This window comes from Eleginops maclovinus, chromosome 4, assembly GCF_036324505.1.
Source record: "Eleginops maclovinus isolate JMC-PN-2008 ecotype Puerto Natales chromosome 4, JC_Emac_rtc_rv5, whole genome shotgun sequence".
Classification (NCBI taxonomy): domain Eukaryota; kingdom Metazoa; phylum Chordata; class Actinopteri; order Perciformes; family Eleginopidae; genus Eleginops; species Eleginops maclovinus.
In genome coordinates this window covers 26,597,864-26,621,219 of record NC_086352.1, presented here as the reverse complement: position 1 = coordinate 26,621,219, position 23,356 = coordinate 26,597,864, and the positions used below count along the sequence as shown (strand labels likewise).

The 23,356-nt window shown below is 40.6% G+C and overlaps 1 protein-coding gene across 3 annotated transcripts in view; it reads right to left on the bottom strand.

Annotated features, from left to right (window-relative positions):
• Positions 1-23,356, bottom strand: part of lrp4 (low density lipoprotein receptor-related protein 4) — a 108,715-nt gene that overhangs the window by 24,295 nt on the left and 61,064 nt on the right. For all 3 annotated transcript variants that reach the window (XM_063882050.1, XM_063882051.1, XM_063882052.1), the window contains exons 3-12: positions 15,394-15,510; positions 9,180-9,293; positions 8,982-9,098; positions 7,312-7,440; positions 3,518-3,637; positions 3,205-3,330; positions 2,335-2,460; positions 1,401-1,535; positions 785-910; positions 157-387 (exon numbers count right to left, since the gene is read on the bottom strand). In XM_063882050.1, the coding sequence (XP_063738120.1) occupies positions 157-387; positions 785-910; positions 1,401-1,535; positions 2,335-2,460; positions 3,205-3,330; positions 3,518-3,637; positions 7,312-7,440; positions 8,982-9,098; positions 9,180-9,293; positions 15,394-15,510 (1,341 nt within the window). The remainder of the gene's footprint in view (positions 1-156; positions 388-784; positions 911-1,400; positions 1,536-2,334; positions 2,461-3,204; positions 3,331-3,517; positions 3,638-7,311; positions 7,441-8,981; positions 9,099-9,179; positions 9,294-15,393; positions 15,511-23,356) is intronic.

Genomic DNA, 23,356 nt, shown 5'->3' with positions numbered 1-23,356 from the left:
TTAATGTCGAACTGCTGAGCTCTAATATGAACAAGCTGATGGATAAAGAGAGGGAGAGCGGAGTGTAGCGGAACAGAAAGCAGCAGAGTTGGATTAATTGGATAAATGATATATACGCCTGCTGTCTGAAATCTGAACCTGCATCATGTTACATACCTGGGCTCTCCAGACCGGTGGAGACCACCTCTTCCACGTTGGAGCCGTTGAGGTTGGCCTTCATGATGCGGTCCAGTGTCACGTCAGACCAGTAGACCTGCTCGAGGGCGTGGTGGAAGTCCAGGGCGATGGCATTCTCCAGGTTGTTGAGCAGCAGGGTGTACTCAGAGCGATGCGGCAATACCTGACGGATGTCGATGCGGTTGGCGAACAGCAGCACAGGCTCTGGACCTAGTGGATGGGAAGACAGAGACAAAGTAAATTAAAGTGAAAAGTAAAACAGCATGAGGCCAAACAAGAAGGGAAAGGTGGAAAGTAGAAAAAGAAACAAAAAAGTCTGAGTCAGGGCCGATGGAACATTAATCTCAGTGGTGATGAAGGTCTGGATCCTGACCTGGATTTAACTCTGCAGATTGTTGGGCTGCTGTACCAGGCCTGCCTTTCACTAAATCTAGTCCAGACCCCCCCGAATGAGCCAACATCAGACCCCGGAGCAGAGGAATGGATACAGTTACAGCTAAAGTAAGTATAAACAGTGTAGCAGCGTGCTTTTATTGGAGGTCAAACCCCAGAAACTTCTCTACGGTCACATGTCAAGATTGAAAAAGAGTGCAGTGTTTCTTTTTACCCAGAGCTTTGCAGCTGCGCTTGTCAGGTCGGAGCTCGTAGCCCTGAACGCACCAGCACTGGAACCCCCCCTCCGTGTTGGTACAGCCCTGGCTGCAGTAGCCCTCTTCGGCACACTCGTCCACATCTGGAAAGGGACCACATGGGCCGAATACAAGAGGGGAAGGGCAGAAGGATGCTGGTGTCAAACTCCCGCAGGGTTCACAATTAATTCAAGAGGGAAGTGTGAGGAGGGGGCTTCAGGGTGAACAACTCATTCACACTTTCGGAAGACATGGTACTTTTCTTTTTATACTTTATGTATTTTCAATTATTATGTTGTTATTGCAAACACACTTTTTCAAAGTCGGGAAGAAACACCAATAAAATGTGGTAGAACTTTCCAGGAAGTTCCATAGAAATGAGTTCATACTTCTGGGAAATATCCTGATGACATAAGGACAAACTGACAAAAGGGAGTGAACAGAGGATGGACACACACACACACACACACACACACACACACACACACACACACACACACACACACACACACACACACACACACACACACACACACACACACAACACACAACACACAACACACAACACACACACACACACACACACACACACACCCTGGCAGGCTTTGCCGTCGTCCATCAGTCGGTATCCGGTGTGACAGGTGCACTGGACCAGGCCTCTGACCATCTGACACTTCTGGGAGCAGCCTCCGTTATTCTGGTTACAGTTTCCCTCGCTGGAGCGTGGACCTGCACACCGCACAGGAACATAAACACAGCATGCTGATTCAGTATAAATAGAACCACACACTGTAAAAAGTCTGACTCATCTGATGGCGAGCCTAGAAATATTAGAGGCCTACAGGCAGCAAGGCCTGATGGAGAGTGATCAGCCTCTAGCAGGTGTAGTAGGGTATTAGGCCTAAATCTCACCTTAACAAACCTTTTTATATATTTATATTTATATAAAATTACATGTCTAACAGCAAGGTAAAGCATTGAAAATATGAACGTATAATACACTTAAATATTAGGTTTTGTTAAGGGGTCTAAAATGCTTTTTTGCTAGTTTGCTCCTAGTGTTTATCCAAACTCAGGGAGTGCCGGCTACCATCTGTATGTGATACACTGTCCTCATGGACCTCATAGAACTCCACTTGAAACAACCAAAATATACCATAAAAAAAATCAATATAGAGATAATCATATTCAATCTACGCTGTCCAGCAGTGGCTCAGTCAGTAGGGGCTTGGACTGGGAATCGTAGGGTCGCCAGTTCAAGTCCCTAAACAGACTTGAAATATGGAAAGTGGACTGCTACTTGGAGAGGTCCCAGTTCACCTCCTAGGCCCTGCTGTGGTGCCCTTGTGCAAGGCACCGGACACCTCCAATCCCCCCTCCCCATTGCTCCCCGGGCGCTGCACAATAGCTGCCCACTGCTCCTAGTACTAGGATGGGTTAAATGCAGAGGACCACTTTCACTGTGTGTGCTCTGCTGTGTGCATGTATGTGACTAATAAAGAGGGTTTCATCCTCCGATTCTACTCACGGCAGTCATGGTGAGGGTGTTCGTCAGTCCCGTCTCCACAGTCGTTGACCTCGTTACACACCTTCCTCTGACCAATGCAGCGTCCATTCCCACACTGGAACTGATCAGGAGCACATGGAGGACTCTCTGTGGGGAGATAAAGTAGTATATCCCGTGAGACAACAGATAACTGTTTCCATACTCTCCTCCTCTGTCCCACACACATATAGCATGATTATAGCAACACGTCTTTATCTACCACTCGGCCCTTCACAAATTGTTTTTACTCATGATATATTACAAAGAACTTTATTTTCAAGCTTTTTTTGCTTTATTTTTGAACTTTTTTTTGGATCGTCATAGCTCCAAAGTATATCATCGACAATGAGTACTTGGTTCTGTGCAGTGATACGGTTGGGGTAGTTCAGTTGACAGAAAATAGTTCCTACATTGCTACCAACAAGCTCTGTGGATTATTTTATGTAACCAGGTCATGATTTCTGATTTCGGACAAAAGAAAGGACTTCTCATGGCTGATTTGCTCAGCTACTCACACAAAAACATGGATGTGAGTCATATGCATGTTTGAGAGGGTGTGAATTGTCCACTTTTTTACCTTACCATCTTTTTCTCTTGCCTGTTCGTTGTTTATTAATATCTCAACAAAAGGTCAGATCTATAGTTTGTCCAAAGGTTGATAGTTCCAGCAGCGACATATTTGCCAAACGGATCAGTCTATTGTTTGAAAGCAACTGTGTTTCTCAACAGTAAAAAAATAAATGAAAGTGCGTTTGTGAGTAGAGGAGGGCTGTTCTGAGCTGTTCTCATGACAACGATTGAAGCTGGTGTTATATTTAGCTCCTGAAAACAAGACCCTGAGCATAGTCTTACCCGTCTTCTCACAGCCCTCTTCATCACTTCGGTCAGAGCAGTCAGGCTCGCCGTCACAACGCCATGACAACCGGACGCAGCGTCCAGTTCCACAGCGGAACTGGTCAGCCGTGCACATGGACGTGGCTTTAGGAAACACAGAAACACACACACCAGTTTATTTATTCATTCTTGGATCAGGTGGTATGAGATATTCTAAGAACCAGCAAAAAATCTGATAAAAACACATAAACATCAAGATTTTTTTTTAATTCACAACGCTTATGCAGAGCACACACTCGCTCAGGGAAGTGTGATGAAAGCAGCTACTCACTGCAGTTCTTCTCGTCTGATTGGTCGTCACAGTCGTACTCCCCGTCACACCTCCAGCCAGCGTTGATGCACATCCCGCTGCTGCACATGAATTCCACTGATCTGCAGGGCTGGTGGGAAGCTACACACACACACACACACACACACCTTTAACTAATCCCTTTTTTCTTAAACGTGGAGTTCATTATTTTCTCAAAAATGCAAAAGAAAACTCTGGTTACTGCATCTAGGAGAACATATCAGGTTGCTTTTAAAAAACTATATTAAAAGTTAATTTTTCTGTGATATTTAAGTTCAGGTACAAAAAGGAAGGACACAATCCAGGCTGCATCCAAAATCTTTCCAATCTGACTGGGTCGGGTAATGAAGGAATACGCAAGGAGATCCAAACCTTGATCATTTGTCATAAACAGTGTATGAGAAACAATGCATGAAATATAAGAAAAACAATGTCAATACAATGCTCTTGTATCGGCGTAGCATTGTGCTGCTGCCAGTCTTCTCTCACTATCTGGGTCTTTTCGGGTCAACTGCATTTTGGATTAGGTCCAATTACCCTGGGGTTTATTAGGGTGGGTCTCTGTCTCAATCTATTTCTGGACAGGACTTGATGTAAAAACTGGGAAGACACATGGTTTTATACCAGTGATCTCGCTTTCCCTTTAAACATGACTCGGTCCTGTTTATTTTGGCTGCCTTGTGATCATCTCTGACTGCAGATCATAGCTGTCCCACCTTTTAAATGTCCCACCGCATCTCAACATGTGATCGGATCAAAGTGAAGCTCAAACTGGCAGCATATGAGGCTGGAGGTGTACGAGAAGATTAAAGCTGAATCAAACATAAGCATCTTAAATCCCTGTGTGTGTGTGTGTGTGTGTGTGTGTGTGTGTGTGTGTGTCTTCTTCGGCGTGTGTCCTCCTGATGGCATGAGTCGGCTCCCATCAAAGCCACAGTGGGCGGGAGATAAGGGAGGAACAAAAATGACAAACTAAGGGAATGCAGGGGGAGGAAAGGCAAAAAAAAGAAGGGATTTTGTAGAGCTTCACCGTGCAGGCTTATCAGCTGGGCGAAAGAAGACAGAGATGATCAAAACAGCAGGTGGCTCTCCCACAGAGAGAGAGACGGAGGGAGAAACTTATAGGTCACAAGAATCAGCACGGGACGCCAACAACCATGCTGGCGCCAACACACACTCAGATGATTCATCCATCTTTCTCTCCCTCACTCACACGGTTCTCTTTCATCTTCTCAGATACACACCCGAAAGCAGTATCGGTGTTGGTAAGCGGTAACAAGGCGTGACTTTTTGAGTGTTTTTGGATGTGTGTGTGTATGAGTGAGAGAGAAGGAAAGAGAGGAAGAAAGGAAGAGAGAAAGAGGGAGGCTTCTTCTCTAACAAAGCGCCCTTCATGTGTCTGGAGAGCCGATGCCAAGGAATGCTGTCTGAGGATGGGCCGTCTTAGGCCTCTGAGGAATGCCCCCTCTGTGTGTTTGTGTGTGTGTGTATGCCCATAAACTATCTGTGTGTTTCAAAAAGCTAAGATGTCTTCAGACTTTTTTTAAGGCTTCATGAAATGGAATTCATTGCGATTTTGATCATAAACTGAATGCCGACATTCCGCTGGTCATAGAAAACGTAAAATACATTTTTAAGAGTACGATAAAGTGTACAGGAAATGAAGAGTCAGGGTGACGTGAGGTCATTCTAGTTTTAGTACATCAGACAGGAAGTAGATTGAATAATTAAACTTGTTGGTTTCCTTCCAAAAGTATACATATAACTCCAAGAATCCTGTTATTGCTCAATGCAAAAGTAACTAAAAGGGCATTTTTGTGTCTTTATACGTCTTAAATGATGCAAATTTACCAATAAAACAGAAAGCCCCACAGCATGCATGCGTGTGTCTGTTCTGCAATAGTTGATTTATTTACATGTGCTGCTTTGTTCCCACTGCACTTTTATTTTAGGTACTTTTAGGACATCTCCTGTCCTCCTTTTACTATTTTTATCACTTTTTAAAGCTTTGCTGCCAGCTCAACTTTCCACAAAAAAAAAATAAATGTTGAAAGACTTCAGAAGCGAGGCGGCAATTAAAAAACCTGGACGTGGGAGGAGACGGGGGAGAAACTGAGAGCAGCTCAGTCAGCTAACATGACCAAACGATGTTAGGAAACCTTGAAGCTGTGCTTATCGCACTGCAGATAAACACATCAAAGGGGGAAACTGCTGTGTTTGAGAGTGTGTGTGAGAGTGAGAGAGATGTGTAGGGTGGTTATGGAAAATGAGCGAATGAAACAAACATGTGAGGAATTATAGAGGAGAGAATGAGGAGGGAGATGCCGAGAGATTTGTCAGCAGCAGGGAGCGTCTCCGGGGTGGGGATGGCGAAACACGATAGTCTGTGTTAATCAGGACCATGGCTTCACACTGTGTGTGTGTGTGTGTGTGTGTGTGTGTGTGTGTGTGTGTGTGTGTGTGTGTGTGATACAGTGACAAAAAAAGATCTAACAGACAGAATGTCTTCCAGTTCTGACAGATGCTGTGGTGCGGCGGCCTGCAAAAAGCAGCTGTTGATGAGCTCAACCTGACGTCAACTGACTATGAAATTGTGAAATTGACACTAAACGTTGTGATGATTTCTGCATGTCTTTCCGTATTATGTGAAACATAAATTACTTACAAAGTTCAAAATGAAATGTCTAACCCTGAAACCCTTCTTCTGCGTTATAAAGACTGTGCGGGTGTCATGTGACCACTCCTGAAGCTGATCCAGCTTTTTGCTGTTTTATTTCACTGTAAAATATCCCTGTAAAAGTCTTTGGGTTTTTTGGATTGCTTCCTGGACAAAACAGGCCACTTGGCAATGTCCTTCAGCTGACAGAAGTATTTTCCATATTTTTCTGACATATTACAGATTAAGCAATTAATCAGTTGTTCCAAAACTTAGAAAGTGTCCCCCCTTTGGAACTGATTCAGCTTGTGCGTCCACTCAAAAATGATAAATAAATGCCTGTCTAGATGAGCCTATAACGTTTGTTTAAACTCCAGCTGAACTAGTAGAGCAAGCTGCATGACACGACGATGACTCTCTGTTTTGGTACATATGTGCAGCAGTGCCATGGCGGGACATGAAGGGGGAGAGTTTGATGGAGAGAAAAACAAGGATTGAAGGGAAGAAGGATGCCTGCCACAGAGAGTAGCAACTCTCATCTAAAAGAGGACTGATCTCCCACAGGAGCGCCATGTTCTCCGTCTGCACAAGACGCTCTTTAGTGACGAGCGATGCAATGGATCATGCAGAGTATTAGCGTGCAAGGAAATATCAGCAACCAACTATTAGCGTCACTTTTTTTTGTTGGAGTTTGCATCTTAGAAATTCAAATGAAATCGTTGTGAAAACATTTTCTTCTGCCAAGGGTAAGTGTTAGTATTAGGTTTACTAAATGTAAGGCAGTGTTATTTTAGCTAATGACAACTATTATAGCACAATAAAGTCAGGAGTAAGGAATAAGAATAGGGTTTATTCAGGAATAGTAATAGCTGACGATTGAGAGTTTTGAACATTCTGATTAAAAAAAGATTATTTCACTATTTTATTATTTTATAAAAAGAAAGTTTTTTCTAAAACTATGAAAGATAAAAGTAAAAATCTGACTACGCAATTTTGTATAAAAAGCAATATTCTAACAACATCTGAAATAGCTTTTCTGTGAGGTTGCACGTTAACCAACACCTAATGTCCATGTCAGGTCTTCGTAAGTGTGTGTGTGCGTGAGTGATGGAGAGCTTACAGCAGTCTGACTCGTCTGACCAGTCTCCGCAGTCGTCATCTCCGTCACAGTGGTAGATGTCCAGGATACAGCGGCCGTACGCACACTGGAACTCCTCCACACTGCAGGTGGCTGCCATCACATCTGAGGCTACACACACACACACACACACACACACACACACACACACACACACACACACACACACACACACACACACACACACACACACACACACACACACACACACACACACACACACACACACACACACACACACACACACACACACACACACACACACACACACACACACACACACACACACACACACACACACACACACACACACACACACGTTAAACAGATGCCGGAAAAGATGGTGCAGCAGCTGGCAGCCTGAGTCTCTTTGAAGCTCCCATTTTTTCCTCTGCAGAGTCTGTCAGAAACTATACATGAAATGAAAGAGGCTCAGTTCTCTATTAAGACTGAGAAGACATGCTCTGCAGTAAACCAGTTACTGTAGGATCTACTTTTACATCTTGGAGTCTGGAGATCCGTTATTAAGAATAATTTCATTTGAGTTTTTCTTACCATTGTAGATAAGATGAATCACTACTACAGTATGTGTGACTGCTTTTCTTTTCCCGCTCCATGTTTGATTGATTTTCTCTCTTATGATCCCCTATTAAGAGTCTAGCAAAAAAAATCTGCAGTGCTAACTGGGGTTCTTTTACATAGTTTTGGGAAATTGGGCTTCTCTCAGTTGCTTGACAAGCCAACTAAAAGCCAGCTACAGTATACACACTGATTAATGGGCTTCCCACGAGCAACAGCTTTTAGTGGATTAAAGTCTACATAAAAGTGGATATACATAAAACCAGATAGACTTTTTATGTAGATGAAAATGGCTCCCTAAAGAAAATAAAAAACAAGTAAAGTGCTGCCTGTTACAATCATTTGTGGAGAACACATTGAGCACCTGATTAAACCATTATTTAGGCTCATATAGTCTCTGACAGCATAAACATTGCATATTTAAACAGCTCACATGAAGGCTAAGTTTGAGCTCCTACTTTAAAATGTACCCTGCCGTCGGGCTTTTAAAATATATATATATGTTTTCCATGGTAAAAAATTATTGTGTCAACCAAGGCCCAAACCTTGTTTCACAACTCAAACTACCATCTACAGTGTGTAGTCGGTTCAATTTGAGGAGCATAATTTCTGGTTTCTCACTGTCAGGGTTCAAAGTAAATGTTTTTATTTCATTTTTACAGGTTTGGTTTGGCAAGTGGGTCACAAATCGTCAAACCTACAGTACATGTTGTTTCATTTCTCATGTTAAATTTAAATAAACAAATCCAGGTTTCACCCACATCCTATTAAGCTATCCAACTAAAATCCCTATTCTATAATTTAAAGCCTCGCTTGCACTATGTCTTTAATCACTGCGGTTTTCTTGCGAGTGTTAGAATAGTATTAGAGATAAGAAGACGTCTCAGTTTTTAAATACTTCCATCATTATTTCCAGAGATAATTGGATGTTTCATTTCTTTCTGCCATCCTAGACTGTAAGCTTTACTTAACCCAAGTGACATTTTGCTTTCTCTGTAAAAGCAGGCCATGATATTGTTTAGCCTTGTCATTTTTAAACACACACAATTCTATGCATTGGCAGAGTAACTTACGACAGTTTTCCTCATCTGATCCATCCTTACAGTCCGTGTCTCCATCACAGTACCAGTGCTCAGCGATACAGCTGCCATCTGTGCAGCGAAACTCCTTATCCGAACATTTACGCATGTCTTTAATTGGGGAAGAAAGAAGAGTTTAATTTAGAAGTTAGAATGAATGATGGATATTTGCTTGCATGTGTGTGTACCCACCACACTGTTCGTCACTGTTGTCCCCGCAATCGTTGTCGCCATCACAGTGCCAGAGGCTGCGAATACAGTAGCCGTTTTGGCATTGAAACTCGTCTTCCTCACACTCTCTGGGAGCTGCAGGGAGATAACAAAGGACAGAGAGGTTTCAGAGGACATGTTCTGAGGTTACAACAAAAGCAAAGAGCAGATACTGGACAAGAATGTGATAAGAGGAAGTTGTCCCTGAGCACTGCTGACATTATATCTCCAGCTGCAATGATACAAGGGAAAATGTGGCATTTCATATCAGCTGAAGAGCCGGGGAAAAGTAACTGAGATTTTGTTTTTCTGTAAACTCGGTGAACTCTCTTGAGGTCGCAGTTTAAGAGCTCAAAGACCCAGAGACTGAATATCCTGTGTTTAGAGGCTGTCTTCATGGCCACTGACTGAATCCAAGATGCGTAACAAATACACATGGAATCGCACTCACATATCAAGGAGCGTTTAGTTAACAGTTTTGTTGGGTCAAATGGATTCCAATAGTGAAAAGAATTGATATTTCCATAGAAATTACAACCGAGACAAAGTGTTAATCTCCATTGTCCATTTGCAAAGTTTATACCAAACAAGAGGTTTAACCAATTTGAGCTCAACACACTGCATTTAATTCCATCATTGCTACTTTGGATCTCACAAGTGTGCTATTTCCCTATTGGTCAGAAGACATTCAACTGTAAATGTGTCAGAAGTCTTCAAAGTTTTTGGGATGGTTAAAACAGCCTCCTCCCAGACATTTCAGATGGCGGAACTGTCGGAGATGCAAATGCGAAAAAAAGAAAACGACAGTCATCCCCTCATTTGATTTGTCTAAAAGATCCTTGTCCCTTTTACCGAGCAATCAGCCTAGTGCACCACTTTGAAAGGCTTCTTGTAAAGACTGTTGTAAATGCAAACCGATTTTTCTATATTTGAAATGATCTTGTCTTGATTGATACCTCAATGACAGTTCTCACCCGATCTTTCAGGGTGGCTATTTGGAAGTTAGTATTTCAGCTATAAACTCTTTTGCACTTCAGTAAAGTCTAAACTTTTTTGTCATTTTAAAAAATGGGATGCAAAAGAAGCTAGCCAAATCCCCAGTGCCTTTCAATTTTAAACCACTTTAATTCAGGACAGGTGTAATCGACCGAAGCTGAGCTGCAGCAGCTTGTTGTAAGTCCTAATTAAATATACCTGCTGCTGTACGTTAGCAAATGTTGTCTCACTTGACAGTTAACCTTGAGTCGGAAGAAAACAATTTGACACCCATGACAGTGCAGTTAGACAATTCCAAACCCTTTCACTTTTCCTCCACCTTGCCTCTGTAATCACACCATTGATAAAAAGACTGAATGGATTTTCAAAACACTGCCTTATACTGTTACCAACGCAATCGATGGCAAAGCCCAGCCATGCTTGCCCGAGGGCAGTGTAAACAGGTTCGTCAAGGAGAGCCAATGATGGATGGCCCTTGGCATGAGGTAATCTATAATTTATCACTGCCTTGTGTGAGTGTCGGACAGCTGAGACAAACAGAGGGAGATAAGGAGCGATAGAAACAGAAGGAGGCCCACAGAATAGATAGGCAGGCCAAGAAAAAGATGAAGCTTTTCTTTATTTCAGTGAGATTTTTCATCTCCTCTCAGGTGGGTTTCATCACTGCACGAATCGAAGCTGCTGGAGCCAAACTGAACTCTGAGACTTTACAAGACATGAGGCCTCTGTGTGTTTGTGTGTGTTGCGGATTATTCTCCATGTCCATGAACTTAAGTTACTTAGTATATGATAAGATATCAAGGTGGCTTGATTCTGTACACATTATATCTCATAAAATGACTTAATTACTCCTGACCAAGGAGTATTAAGTGACAGTGTCTTGCACATTCACACTCTTTTTTTTTCTTACATATATCTATTTCTTCTATATATATATATATAATATATATCTATTATTTCCACTTATTTGATGTTTCCATTTATATTATTTTCTTTCCATGTATTGGCTTTGTAAATAAGGCTGAATGAAATTCAAATAAAAACAAGTTAAAAAACGACTAAAAAAGAAAAAGTACAGTTTTCATTACAACATATGAATAACATGTAAGAAAATAAAACTGTATCATCAACAGTAAATTTAATTAAAAACAATTATTTCACGTCTACGTTTTAAATATTCAAAACGTAGACGTTGTGGAGCTCGACTGATTTTTAAATATAGAGTGATATTTGCTTATTGGCATAAACCTATAAGGATATATCACTATTCAAAAGGATCCCTTATTTTTGTTGATTGTATAGGTGTGACCAGGCTGCGCAAGACAAGTAAGTAATGGTATGCTGTGATCAACTATTCAAACACATCTTAGCATTTTTTACTGCAATTTCTAGTTACTAATCCTTCAACATAGAATGCACAAGATTTATGTTTGATAATCAAATATCGTCCAATATATCAGCCTGAACCCGGACAATCTATCACATCTTTGACAGCTAAACCTCAGCTGACCTCACCCACATCGACCTCCCTTCAGCCGGAACATCCTCTCCTCCCCCCGAAATGGAAGCTGATTTAAAAACCACAGAAAGCCCACCGGCAGGGCCAAATAAAAACATAATTATATGTGCATTGTCGACGAATACTCTAATTTACTCTATTATTCAACTTAAAATAATTGATTTTCTCCTCTTTCTGTTCCTCCCATTCTCCGTGTTCCCTCCCAACAGCGAGGTAAACAGAGGGGGGTCGGAGGTCAACAAGCCCCGAAGACGCTCATCATTCACACTGCAGCCAAAGGGCAAAGGGCTCTTGGAGTCATAACCAGGCTCTTTCCGTGTGTGTGGGTGCTGAAATTGTTTTTTTCTTTCTGTGAAATGTATTTTCGAACTTTGCAGAATCTCATGTTTAAATACACACCGAGACACACCTCAGTCTACGTGTTTGTTAGAAAACCTTGACAACTACTTCAGTTCCAGCTGAGCGTGGAGGATTGTCTCCCGTCTCTAAATAATGAAATAAAACCACGGCACCGCGGTGAGAAACTGGCAATATTGTAAGGTGAAACATAGACAAGGATGGACAAAAAAAAAAAAATGAATAGATAGAATGAAGCATGAAATAATAAGTAGTTTGGGGAACGGGGCAAATGTACTGGGCATGAAGATAAAAAATTCATAGCCGTCTCGCAGCAGACAGACACCCCCCTTCAGGAAGTGATTCAGTGTCTGGCTGCTGATACAGCATGTCGGTCAACAAAGGAGGAGGAGAACTCAATAGATGATGGACATAAATGAAAAAATCATTCAGAGGAGAACAAGCATACCTGCACCTGCTGTACACTCAAACTGCATGAGGCGTACTACAGGAGTTTGCAAATCAATTCCAAAAGTGGGACAAAGATATAGTTGCAGCTGCTAAAGCACAAACTATATTCAGAAACAGAATACCTTAACTTGTGCCACATAGGGGACATTTACATTGTTACAGCAAAAGTGAAGATATAGATAACCAATAAAATCCTATAAGATAAAGGGCATGCACATAATATTCAAAATACAAATTAAAAAAGTGATTCCAATTTACGTATTATAGCATGTTCTGCCACTAAAGGTCTATTCAAACCAATAACAGAAAACTGATTTGGCGTGGGATCATGGGAGTTGTAAGTCACTTTGGATAAAAGTGTCAGCTAAATGTAATGTCATGTAATGTTGTCTTCATTATCATTGCTGTTATTGCAGTCAGCTTCTCTCGGTTTGGATTCAGTGTTAATAGCCTGGAGCCGAATTATTCACAGAGGTCTTCTCCTCTCCAAAATAAACATGTTGATTAAAATTGGTGAAGACATTGAATAAAGCAGGTTCAGGTTAAAAATCACTGTTTTTCAGATGTTTTCCACATACAGGATGTTGACGTTTGCTCTGCCTCATTCTAAGACGTCCAATGAATAAAATCCTCCATACAGTTAAGGCATATACTTAAAAACGACCACTATCTTAAGAGCATAACTACAAACGGTTATGACAGCTTAGGTAGAAAAAACATATCCGACGCAGGCTTAAAAGGGAAATGAAACCTTTATCGTGATTGAAATTACATATTTCCCTTGGGGGATTGTAGGTACACTACTTGACAAAATACACCGTACAACATAGGTCTTTTTTTGACATTTTGATGTGTAAAAGTTCTAATACTAAACCATTAATACGGATGCCTCTACCTATACTAAAACCTTTGGTCCACAGTAATATATCATGACCAATACTTAATCAATTGCAATGGTGTTTAGCTTAGATATTCATGATTCCAAGATCATATTTGAATGTTTCCATACATTTTTATTCAAGTGCTCTTGGACAGGTCATAGTGGCCACCTGCTGAATACTATCTAAAAACTCATGACTGAACTTGTCTCAACAGGGTAGCTAGATGCTAACTCATCAAGGCTGACCACCCACACACGTTTATTACTTATAGCCAACATCTGTACCCGTTATGTACAGTTGACTGCAAAAACGATCCAGTAAGTAATGTAAGGGTATAAGATTGGCACATCTAAGACACCTAATATAATGCGAACACAACCATGGTTACAGTATTTTGTATTTTTGCATCTGTCGGTTTAGACAGTGCGGTCCATCTGGCCCACATATATCAACATGCTTTAGTCTCCTGAGCTAACCAAACACAAAAAGCTTTCTTTTTCAGCTCGCCGGCTTCCTCAACTGGTGTCCCCAGGCAAGTTCCTGGGTTATGGGCTTATGTTGTTGGTTGTGTTGACTTTTCACTAAGATCTACTGTTTGTGAGGGGGATTATTTGAAGCAAAATCCTCTTCTCTGTTCCGATTCATTCATAGTTCACAGACTGGAGCTTTTTCCACGACATCTAACCGTTTACCATTTTGGGATAGAGGAATCATATCTGCTGATTGCCTAGCTACCACACAGTGATGTCGAGGGAATTCCCCCTGCCTCTGTTACACAATGCTAAGCTAGGCTAACATCCCTCCCCTCATTTAACTTTCAGCACATTTCAGTTATGTTGTTCACCACGCAAGCTTCCTCTTCTGCACTTGTGACTAGCCTATTAAGCTAAAAATATAGCTAGGCTATTTTGAGCTAAATAAATAATTGTTATTAATCAGCAACTACAAATGGAAAAACAGCACTTATTGGTGTTACAGTGTTGCAATGAGTTAAACAACATGTTGGTCCCAGGTCCTTAAAACTAGTATATAACTGGAAGTGTGAAGTTAAAAATAACACTCTATTGTTCTTTAGATAGAAGTTAGTCACTTAACGGACACTGGGTGACTTTTTGTGCCATGTGTTGTTTCCATCAGGGACACGTCACTCCCTGTAACTATTCCTGTCCCTGACCAGAGAGTTAAGTGTGATTAAACTGAATCACAAAACGGACACCGACAGTGTGATGGAACAACTGCCAGGCAGCGTTCAACCATACGGATCAGAAGGCACACACAGAGTCATTCTGAGTCAATCCCACACTGACACAGTTTACACCGAGGTGCCTCGTATTGACACAATGCATTCCCTAACCTCACAATACCAACCTAAACTCTTGGCATTGCACTTCTCTACATTTGGGGGATTCAAATACACTAACACCAGAGCTCGACATGCAGTGCTTCTGAATACTTGTTCCATGACTTAGACATGAGGATGACAAGACGACTCATTGTACGTCATTGAAGAAGTGAGAGAAGGACACAACTTGAAATGGACCTTGCAAAGATAGAAAAACAGGAGCACACACACCAGGAGGCGATACATAAATGACAGCAAAAATAGACGCTCTCCTCCCTTCACCCTCTGCGGGACACATTCTGCCTGGAAAGCAGCTGGGGGGTATTTTGGGTAGAACACACACTCATGCACGCACACAGATATATTCACAAATGACAAGAAAAACAGGATAAACTGGGAGCAAAGGTCACAGAGTGTCATGTGTGGTGACCGTGGGAGTGCTCGACACTCAGTGTGTGTATGTGTTTGTGTGACACTTTTTTCAGAATCAAAACAAACACCTCATTGCACATGGCTGCCTCAAACATCTGTCAACTTCAATAACTGATCCCCTTCTGAGTGGAGAGAGTGTTTGTGTGACGGCACATATCAGTGGGACTGTTTGTTTGCATGTTTGTGTTGACAAGAGAGAGAGAGAGGAAGTGTACTTACGACAGTCCTGCTCGTCGGAGTCGTCCTCGCAATCGTTGTCTCCGTCACACACCCAGGAGCGGCGAATACATTTGCCGTTGTCGCAGTGGAAGTCCAGCGGCGAGCAGGTGGGAAGCACTGCAAACAAACAAGGCGAGACAAAAGCTCTGTCAGCACAAACAAACAAACAAAAAAACAAACAGTGTGAGGCTGGAAGGAGAGGAGAGTGTGCTGTGGTTTCCATGAGGTAAACTACAATTACCTTTGGTTGCTTTTCAATCATTATTTCACTTTTAATGTCACTTTTCCTTTGCTTTATTCTCTTTGATTGTATTTCCCTACTAGTCCCATCATTTTATTGTAGGATAAACCATTTCAGTACATATGACCCCATATTGAAGGCCTGAGTGACGTTGGAATGAGAGCTCATGAGACATTGTGGGTTTCCGAAGTTAAGCCTTGAGATGCTACTCTTTAGGCTTTTACAGGTCATTAGCATGAGAAAATATAACAATGTTTTTCTTATTTGCGTATGGTTCAGCACAAATATCTTGATGCAAAACTCAAGCAGCCGCACAAAAGAATGAACCATAAAAAATACAGCCTAAAATTGGTAAAACGATCCTACCAAGGAAAACTGTAATAAAATAAGCTTATGGATATGACCTGCCGTTTTACACCAACCACTCAATATGCTAACAGCTTTAGGGTCCAATAACCAGCCTTACCACTAACAATAAGATGCTCATTAGTTCAAAGTGAGCCATTTGGCTGGAGATGGTTTCATCAAACATTCTCTCTTTTACCTTACATACTACATATTATTTAGATATGTGATCTTTGGGTAGTTGGGAAGGGCATTTCTTCCATTATCGACCAAACCGTGAAGCAATGAATCAGTAAAATAATCTGCTGATTCTTTGCTAATAAAAAATAACAATAAATCACAGTGCTTTAATAATCAGATGTGATCAAGCCAAAACATTGATGAATCTTTCCCTGATCTCACACTCCTCACTCCTGTATGGCAGCAGGCTGCAGTAAAGATCAGTGTTTGACACATGCAGATGCAGGAGGGTTAATTTGTTGTCTGGTCTCAGCTCATCCACAGGCTGATCTGGACCAACACGCCTCTCTCTCACCTTCTTACCCTGAGACCCAGTGCTCAGCACAGCTACTGTAAGCGCATTCCTTCTTAACTTCATATCCGCTCTAAGTGCAGCTACTCGCTATCTAAGCACAGCCCCAATGACTGGCCCTTTGTCATTCGCAGACAGAGCTAATTTAATTACAGGCCAGAGAGGGATGGAAGGAGGAGGAGGAGAGAAGGGGAAAGGAGGCGAGGGAACAGCAGCTACGCACAGTGGACTCTCACCCGCTTGTCAATACCACATATGAAATATTGACCGAGCAATGCAGACTTTATGAAAAATGAATGACGTCACGCAGTGAGTTAAGCAGCGAGGCAGACAGGCGGATGAGTCGGGGCTCAGTGAGTGAATTAAGTGAGCGTGTGTGTGAGTGTCGGGGTGTGGCTTTGCTCTCCAGGGGAAGCAAAGCCCCACTGACCCACATACCCCTGCATGGATATTACATTATTCAGAGTGAAACACAAAGACCGAGAAAGAGAGGTAATCAAACAGAGCTCTTTCTCTAGTCCCCCTTCTTCTCCTCACCTTCTGATGAACTTCTCTTTAAATGACACAACAATACTGGTGGTTGGGCAAAATAAGCCATGTGAAACAGATTTCTGCCAGCAATTCTCTGAATCTGAAAATCAGTTTCTTTATTTCTATCACTACAGGCAGACATTGGTTTTAATTCAGTAGGACGGGAAATTCCACTTCTTCTAGATAAATGAAACAAGACTTGAGATAAGTCATTCTCTATTACAGAACAACAATTTTAACCTTTACACTTTTTGTCAAAGTGCTTTTTCATTTTTTAAAAGCTTTACTTCATTTTCTTATAACATGCAGCAGCTCATTAAAATTCCCTTTGTCTAGCAGACAATGAATTTCACATGTTGTAGCATATTTATGAAAAATGGCCGCTGCTATCAAATTATAACCTCCTTAACAAAAAACATTAACACTTGATATGTCCAACCTCTCACAACAAAAACATAAAGCAGATCAAATGTTTTGAAGACGCAATTTATTAGTTTTGCTAAGACTTTAGACATAAATTATTAGAATAATTATAAACGTAGTATAGTTTTGAATTAAGTTGATCAAAAAGCTCCCTGATTTTTGAAATAGTTTGTAGAAAGGAAATGAATGGGAAACATTTCTTACAGTTGATTATTGGAGAAAAAACAAAAACATTTAATACAATATTTGTTTTTAGCTTCTCAAAGTTTAGATTTGTTTTACTTACTTCTATTAATTAATTATTAATTAATTAATCTACATGTCAAACAAAACAAGCATTAAATATATCAACATCGGCCCTCGGAAATTACAATTGCCAAGAAACAGAATAATAAATTGTGAAAACAATCGTTTGTGCCCTGGAGTTTAGAATACAATTTCAATTTAATGTTGATCCTAACAAACATGCAAAACTATTGATTTGGTCCTATTAGGAATAATCAATTTAATCGCAATTAGTCAATTAACACAAGATCCAAATTCAATATTTGCCAGGAAAACTACCATTAGTCACAACTGCAGTGAGATTCACAGTGATCTGATAATGAAAAGCAGAGCAAGTCTGTCACTTGAGTCCTGGCGCCGGTACACTTCCTACAAACATCTCATTGTCAAACTGAAGCATTTGAAAGCTTTTGGGATGAATCTCCGCCTGGGCGTCCAACAAGAAAGGAAAAATGCCTGTTTTCAACATTTCAATAAATAATTCAGCTTATCAGAAGAGGAACGGAGCGTGGTTTTGACAGGCACACACGCACACGCACAAGGTAAGCAAACCGTTGCTGCACTGGCTTAACAAACATGCTTGTCCATAGCGCGGAATTGTTTAGGCCCACAAATTGGGAGTGTTGCAAATTCTATGCAAATAAACACTTCACTCTCTTTTTTACTCGTACACACACACACACACACACACACAAGGTCAGGCAGAAGGAGGGGCTTGTATACTTGTTATCAGTTGGATCAGCATGGAGCATTCTGGGAAGGTTGATGAGGCCTCTGGGCGCTTTGATCCCTCTTATCACACAGATTCTGCTCAGCTCAGCGCTGCTCTTAATGCTACCACTGCATTCCTCTGACGCTGACACACACACACACACACACACACACACACACACACACCTTCCTAACCTTAACTTTGTCCAACTTGTGTGGTTTGATGCATTCTAGGAATCATTTCGGAATATATTACTTTTCTGTGCTACTTGGAATGGAAATGTAGTATTTGAATACAATTCTCTTCAATCGTCACAAACACATACATATATAGTGAAATATAGAATCTGCATTTTTTTTTTTAAACATATATTTATTGGTTTTTTCATGTTAATACAACAACATCCAACAATTTAAACATCCAAAATATATGGCAGTAAAAAAAATAGTAATTAAATGATGAATACAATAAAAATAATAAATAAAAAAGTATTCAAAATGTAGGTTACAGCTTGCACTCCCAACAACACATTAAATAATTTTCCTTATCTCACTCCCCCATTGCCTCCTCCATATCCCCCTCCCTCAACAGTTCCAAAAACATCCTCCAAATATCGTAAAATTCAGAAGCCCTCTTTCTAACAATATAGGTCAGTTTCTCAAGAGCCAAACTCGATGTTAAGTTACGTAACCAGTGGATAAAAGAGGGGCGACCAGCATTCTTCCAACATAATGCAATACAGCGTTTGGCCTGCAATAAACAAAGGTCAACCATTTTTCTTTCCTTGCAAGATAAAGAAGTCACCTGGATAAATACCTAAAATACATACCTTAGGGCATAAAGGTATAGGGGAAGTCGTGATCCGAGAGATATACTTTAACACTGAGCTCCAACATTTTTGAATCTCTTCACATTTCCATAAACAGTGATATAATGTACCGTGGTGATTGTTCCACTTATAACATAGATCAAGTATATTAGGATCAAACGTATTTAATTGTACAGGGGAGATATGTGTTCGCATTATCTAGTTAAATTGTATCATTCTCAATCGAGTGTTGATGGTTTGAGTGTGTATTTTTAAACATATTTCACTCCATTCAATGAGAGTAATATCTTCTTGTAGGTCTCGTATCCATTGCTGTCTCTTACTATCAGAGTTTTCCTTATGGTTTTCAACCAACATGTTATAAAACCGGGATACCAATCTTTTACCCAAACAGTTTTCTGTAACATGTGTTTCTAAGATGGAGAATGGAGGTCGTTGCCCTGAATTGTTTAAGTGTGCCAGAATAAAACTTCTAAGTTGTAGATACTTAAAGAAGTGTTCATCAAACTCTGCCTTTATCTCACTGAATGACATTAGAGTATTGTCCTCATATACATCCTGTAGTTTTACTATGCCCTTGTTCAGCCATGCTTTAAAACCCATGTCGTTCTTTGCTGGGGCGAAGTGATCATTACCCCATATTAGAAACAGGACAACCCTGGGGAGTCCCCTAACAGTTTTTGAACTACATGCCAAACAACAATAGTGTTTTTTACAAAAGGATTAGTAGTACTCTTCTTTAATGTTTTGTAGGATGCTGAGTATAGATAGCTATCCAATGACAAACCTTTTGAAGATAGTTTTTCAATTTCTATCCAGGGCATGAAAACATCATTAGAAAACCAAAACATTGTGGCTCTCAACTGCGCAGCCCAATAATAACATTCTAGATTTGACAACTGTAGCCCTCCCCTATCATACGGTAAATATAATAGAGAGAGTTTGAGTCTTGGCTTCCTATTATTCCAGATGAAATTAGAAAGGAGCTTTCTGGTCCTAGGAAAGAAAGGAGGCGGGGCAAGCGGGATTGACTGAAAAACATATGAAAATGTAGGTAGTATAGTCATCTTTACAATGTTTATTCTTCCCAGTAAAGAAAGTGGTAGTGTTGTCCACCTAGTGATCTCTTCCGACACCTCTGTTACCATGGGCTCATAATTGACTGAACTAAGATTACTTATCTTTGGGGTTATTCTGATGCCCAAGTATTTAAATCCCTCTGTGGCGTTCACAAATGGGTGGGATACTACAGGTTTCTTCCTTTCCCTTACATTTAAGAACATAATAGATGACTTTTCTTTGTTCACTTTGAATCCAGAGATAGTACCAAACTGAATAAACAACTCCAAGAGAGATGGTATCGATTCTGTAAGATGTGACAAAAATACAATGGTATCATCAGCGAACATTGCTGTTTTGTGTTCCATGTCCCCAATCTTAATACCATGGATTGAGGGGTGAGATCTAATCGCAATAGCTAATGGTTCCATGGCTATTACAAAAAGTAGAGGCGAAAGTGGTGACCCTTGCCTTGTGCCTCGGAATAGCTCAAAAGGTTGAGAGGTGAGATTATTAGTAGATACCATTGCAGAAGAATCAACAAATAAAATGTCGACCCATCTACGAAAGTAATCACCAAATCCAAAACGCCTAAGCACCTCGAGGAGATAGGGCCATTCGACTCGGTCGAACGCCTTTTCTGCGTCGAGTGATAGTACTGCGGTGTCAGGAGACTCTTCACACTCGTGGATTATATTAAGAACTCTCCTCACATTGTGGAACCCCTGACGATTTTGTACAAACCCATTCTGGTCTCCATGTATAATGGCTGGTAGAACCCTCTCTAGTCTCATAGCTAAAGCCTTAGCTAGAATCTTTGCATCAGAATTTAAAAGTGATATGGGCCTGTAAGAACCACTTTCTGTTGCCGCTTTGCCTGGTTTTAAAATAAGAGTGATCAAAGCGCTACGTAATGAAGCGGGGATGCCACCTGTTTTAAAGGATTCCAAATAAACATCAAATAATGGGGCTATTAATTTTGCTGTAAATAATTTATATATATCTATTGGAAGCCCGTCTGGACCCGAAGCCTTACCACCTCTCATGTTTGTAATGGCGTTAGAGACATCATTCAAATTTAATTCCCTCTCCAAATCAATTTGTGTACTCTCAGAAATACAGGGAATGGCTAATCCATCCAGGAAACTGTTTTGGTTTACCAGGTCTAGTGGGCATTCAGAATTATAAAGGGTTTTATAATATGAAACAAAGGTGTTATTAATTTCTGTGGGATCTGTAGATAATTCTCCTCGTTCGTTCCTAATTATATTGATGGCTCTGTCAGACTCAAGTTTCTTTATTTGCCAAGCTAGCAATTTCCCCGGCTTTTCACCCTGATCATAAAAAGTTTGTTTCAGTCTTATTAGACCATCTTCAGCCTTAAGCAGAGAGAGCTCCTCGTATTCTGCTTTGAGGGTCAGTAATTCCTGCTTTTTTTTTGTCGAATCATCTATGATAGCCTCATTCTCTAATTCTTTAATTTTAGAATCTAATTCATTCATTGTCTGTTTGAATTTGTTAAGTTAAGAGCTGGTGAAGCTTATCCTTTGCCCTCTAATATATGCTTTAAAAGCTTCCCACCTAATGGTTGCAGTTGTTTGATTCGTATTTATTGAGAAGTAGAGATCAATGTGTTCTCCTACACAATTTATAAAGTCAGGGTGGTGTAGCCATTTAGGCTGTAAGCGCCAATTAGTTGAGTGTCTCTTCAATTGTTCATCGTTGTAAAATAGTGAGGTTGGGGCATGATCTGACAAAACAATACTATCATATGTACAATTAGTTATACTGGGTAGCAGGGAAGAGGAAATTAAAAAATAATCTATTCGGGAGTGGGTTTTATATACTGCTGAGTAGCATGAGAATTCCCTTTTGTTGGGGTTTTGAATCCTCCACGGATCAGAGATTCAGGTCTTTCATATATTGTTCAATTTTTTTCTAGATCGTGAATGGGATGTATCCATTCCTGACGAGTGATCCAGCTCCGGTTCTAGAGCACAATTTAAGTCATTAGCCAATATTATCTTACCAGGGAGGGTGGCCATCAACAGAAATACATTTAAAAAAAATGATGGGTTATCATCATTGGGGCCATAAACATTAATCAAATTGATATTTTCTCTCAGGAGAGTTCCTTGAAACACCAAATATCTACCAGCTTTATCATAAATAGTGTTGTTTACCTGGAAAGGCACTGAGTTATGAATTAACACCATAACCCCTCTCGAATGAGAAGGGAAACAGGTTGCTAGCACTTTGCCTGGCCATCTCCTACGTATTTTCACCAAGTCCTCTTTGAGTAATGAGTCTCCTGAATAAACACTATTGAAGACTTAAGTTGTTTAAGTCTGGTAATAACCTGTTTTAATTTAGTACATTTTACCATCCCTCTAACGTTCCAAGAAGTAAATTTAAAGTTCTTATTCGAAGTCATCTAATCTTAATAATACACTGGTTTGTGCAGCATAGCATCATCTTTTAGTTGTTGGCAAACCTGTTGGATATCTCTGTGTTGTATTGGGAGTGCGCCAGCAAAGTGCAACATGTTGTAAACAATACAGAAAAAAAAACAAAAAAAACAAACAAAAACATAAAACTCAAAATCTGCCTTACAACAATCCCCTTAGCTGTCAACCTGAACAGAACAGCCCCTCGCCCTCCCCCTGACCTTGGGGTGCAGCTAAACCAAACCTAACGTTCATGACAGAATTAAACAAAACTAACAAGACATTTGTGTTCCTGGCAAAAGTATATAATCTACACAAACAGACTGTTCATCATAGATTTTCTTGCAATTTAGCTCTCATCTAGGAAAGCCGACAGTATAGTGAATACACACTCCTCTAATAAACAAATGAAAGCCTGCTTAAACAGGGCGCATGGCAGTCTCAAGATAAAGTAAATGAAGAACCCATTATATCTGAGGGGACTGAAGGATGATATACAAATGATATAAACAAAACAGAAAGTTCTCCTCAAAACAACAGAGACAAAATAAAAGAGTGC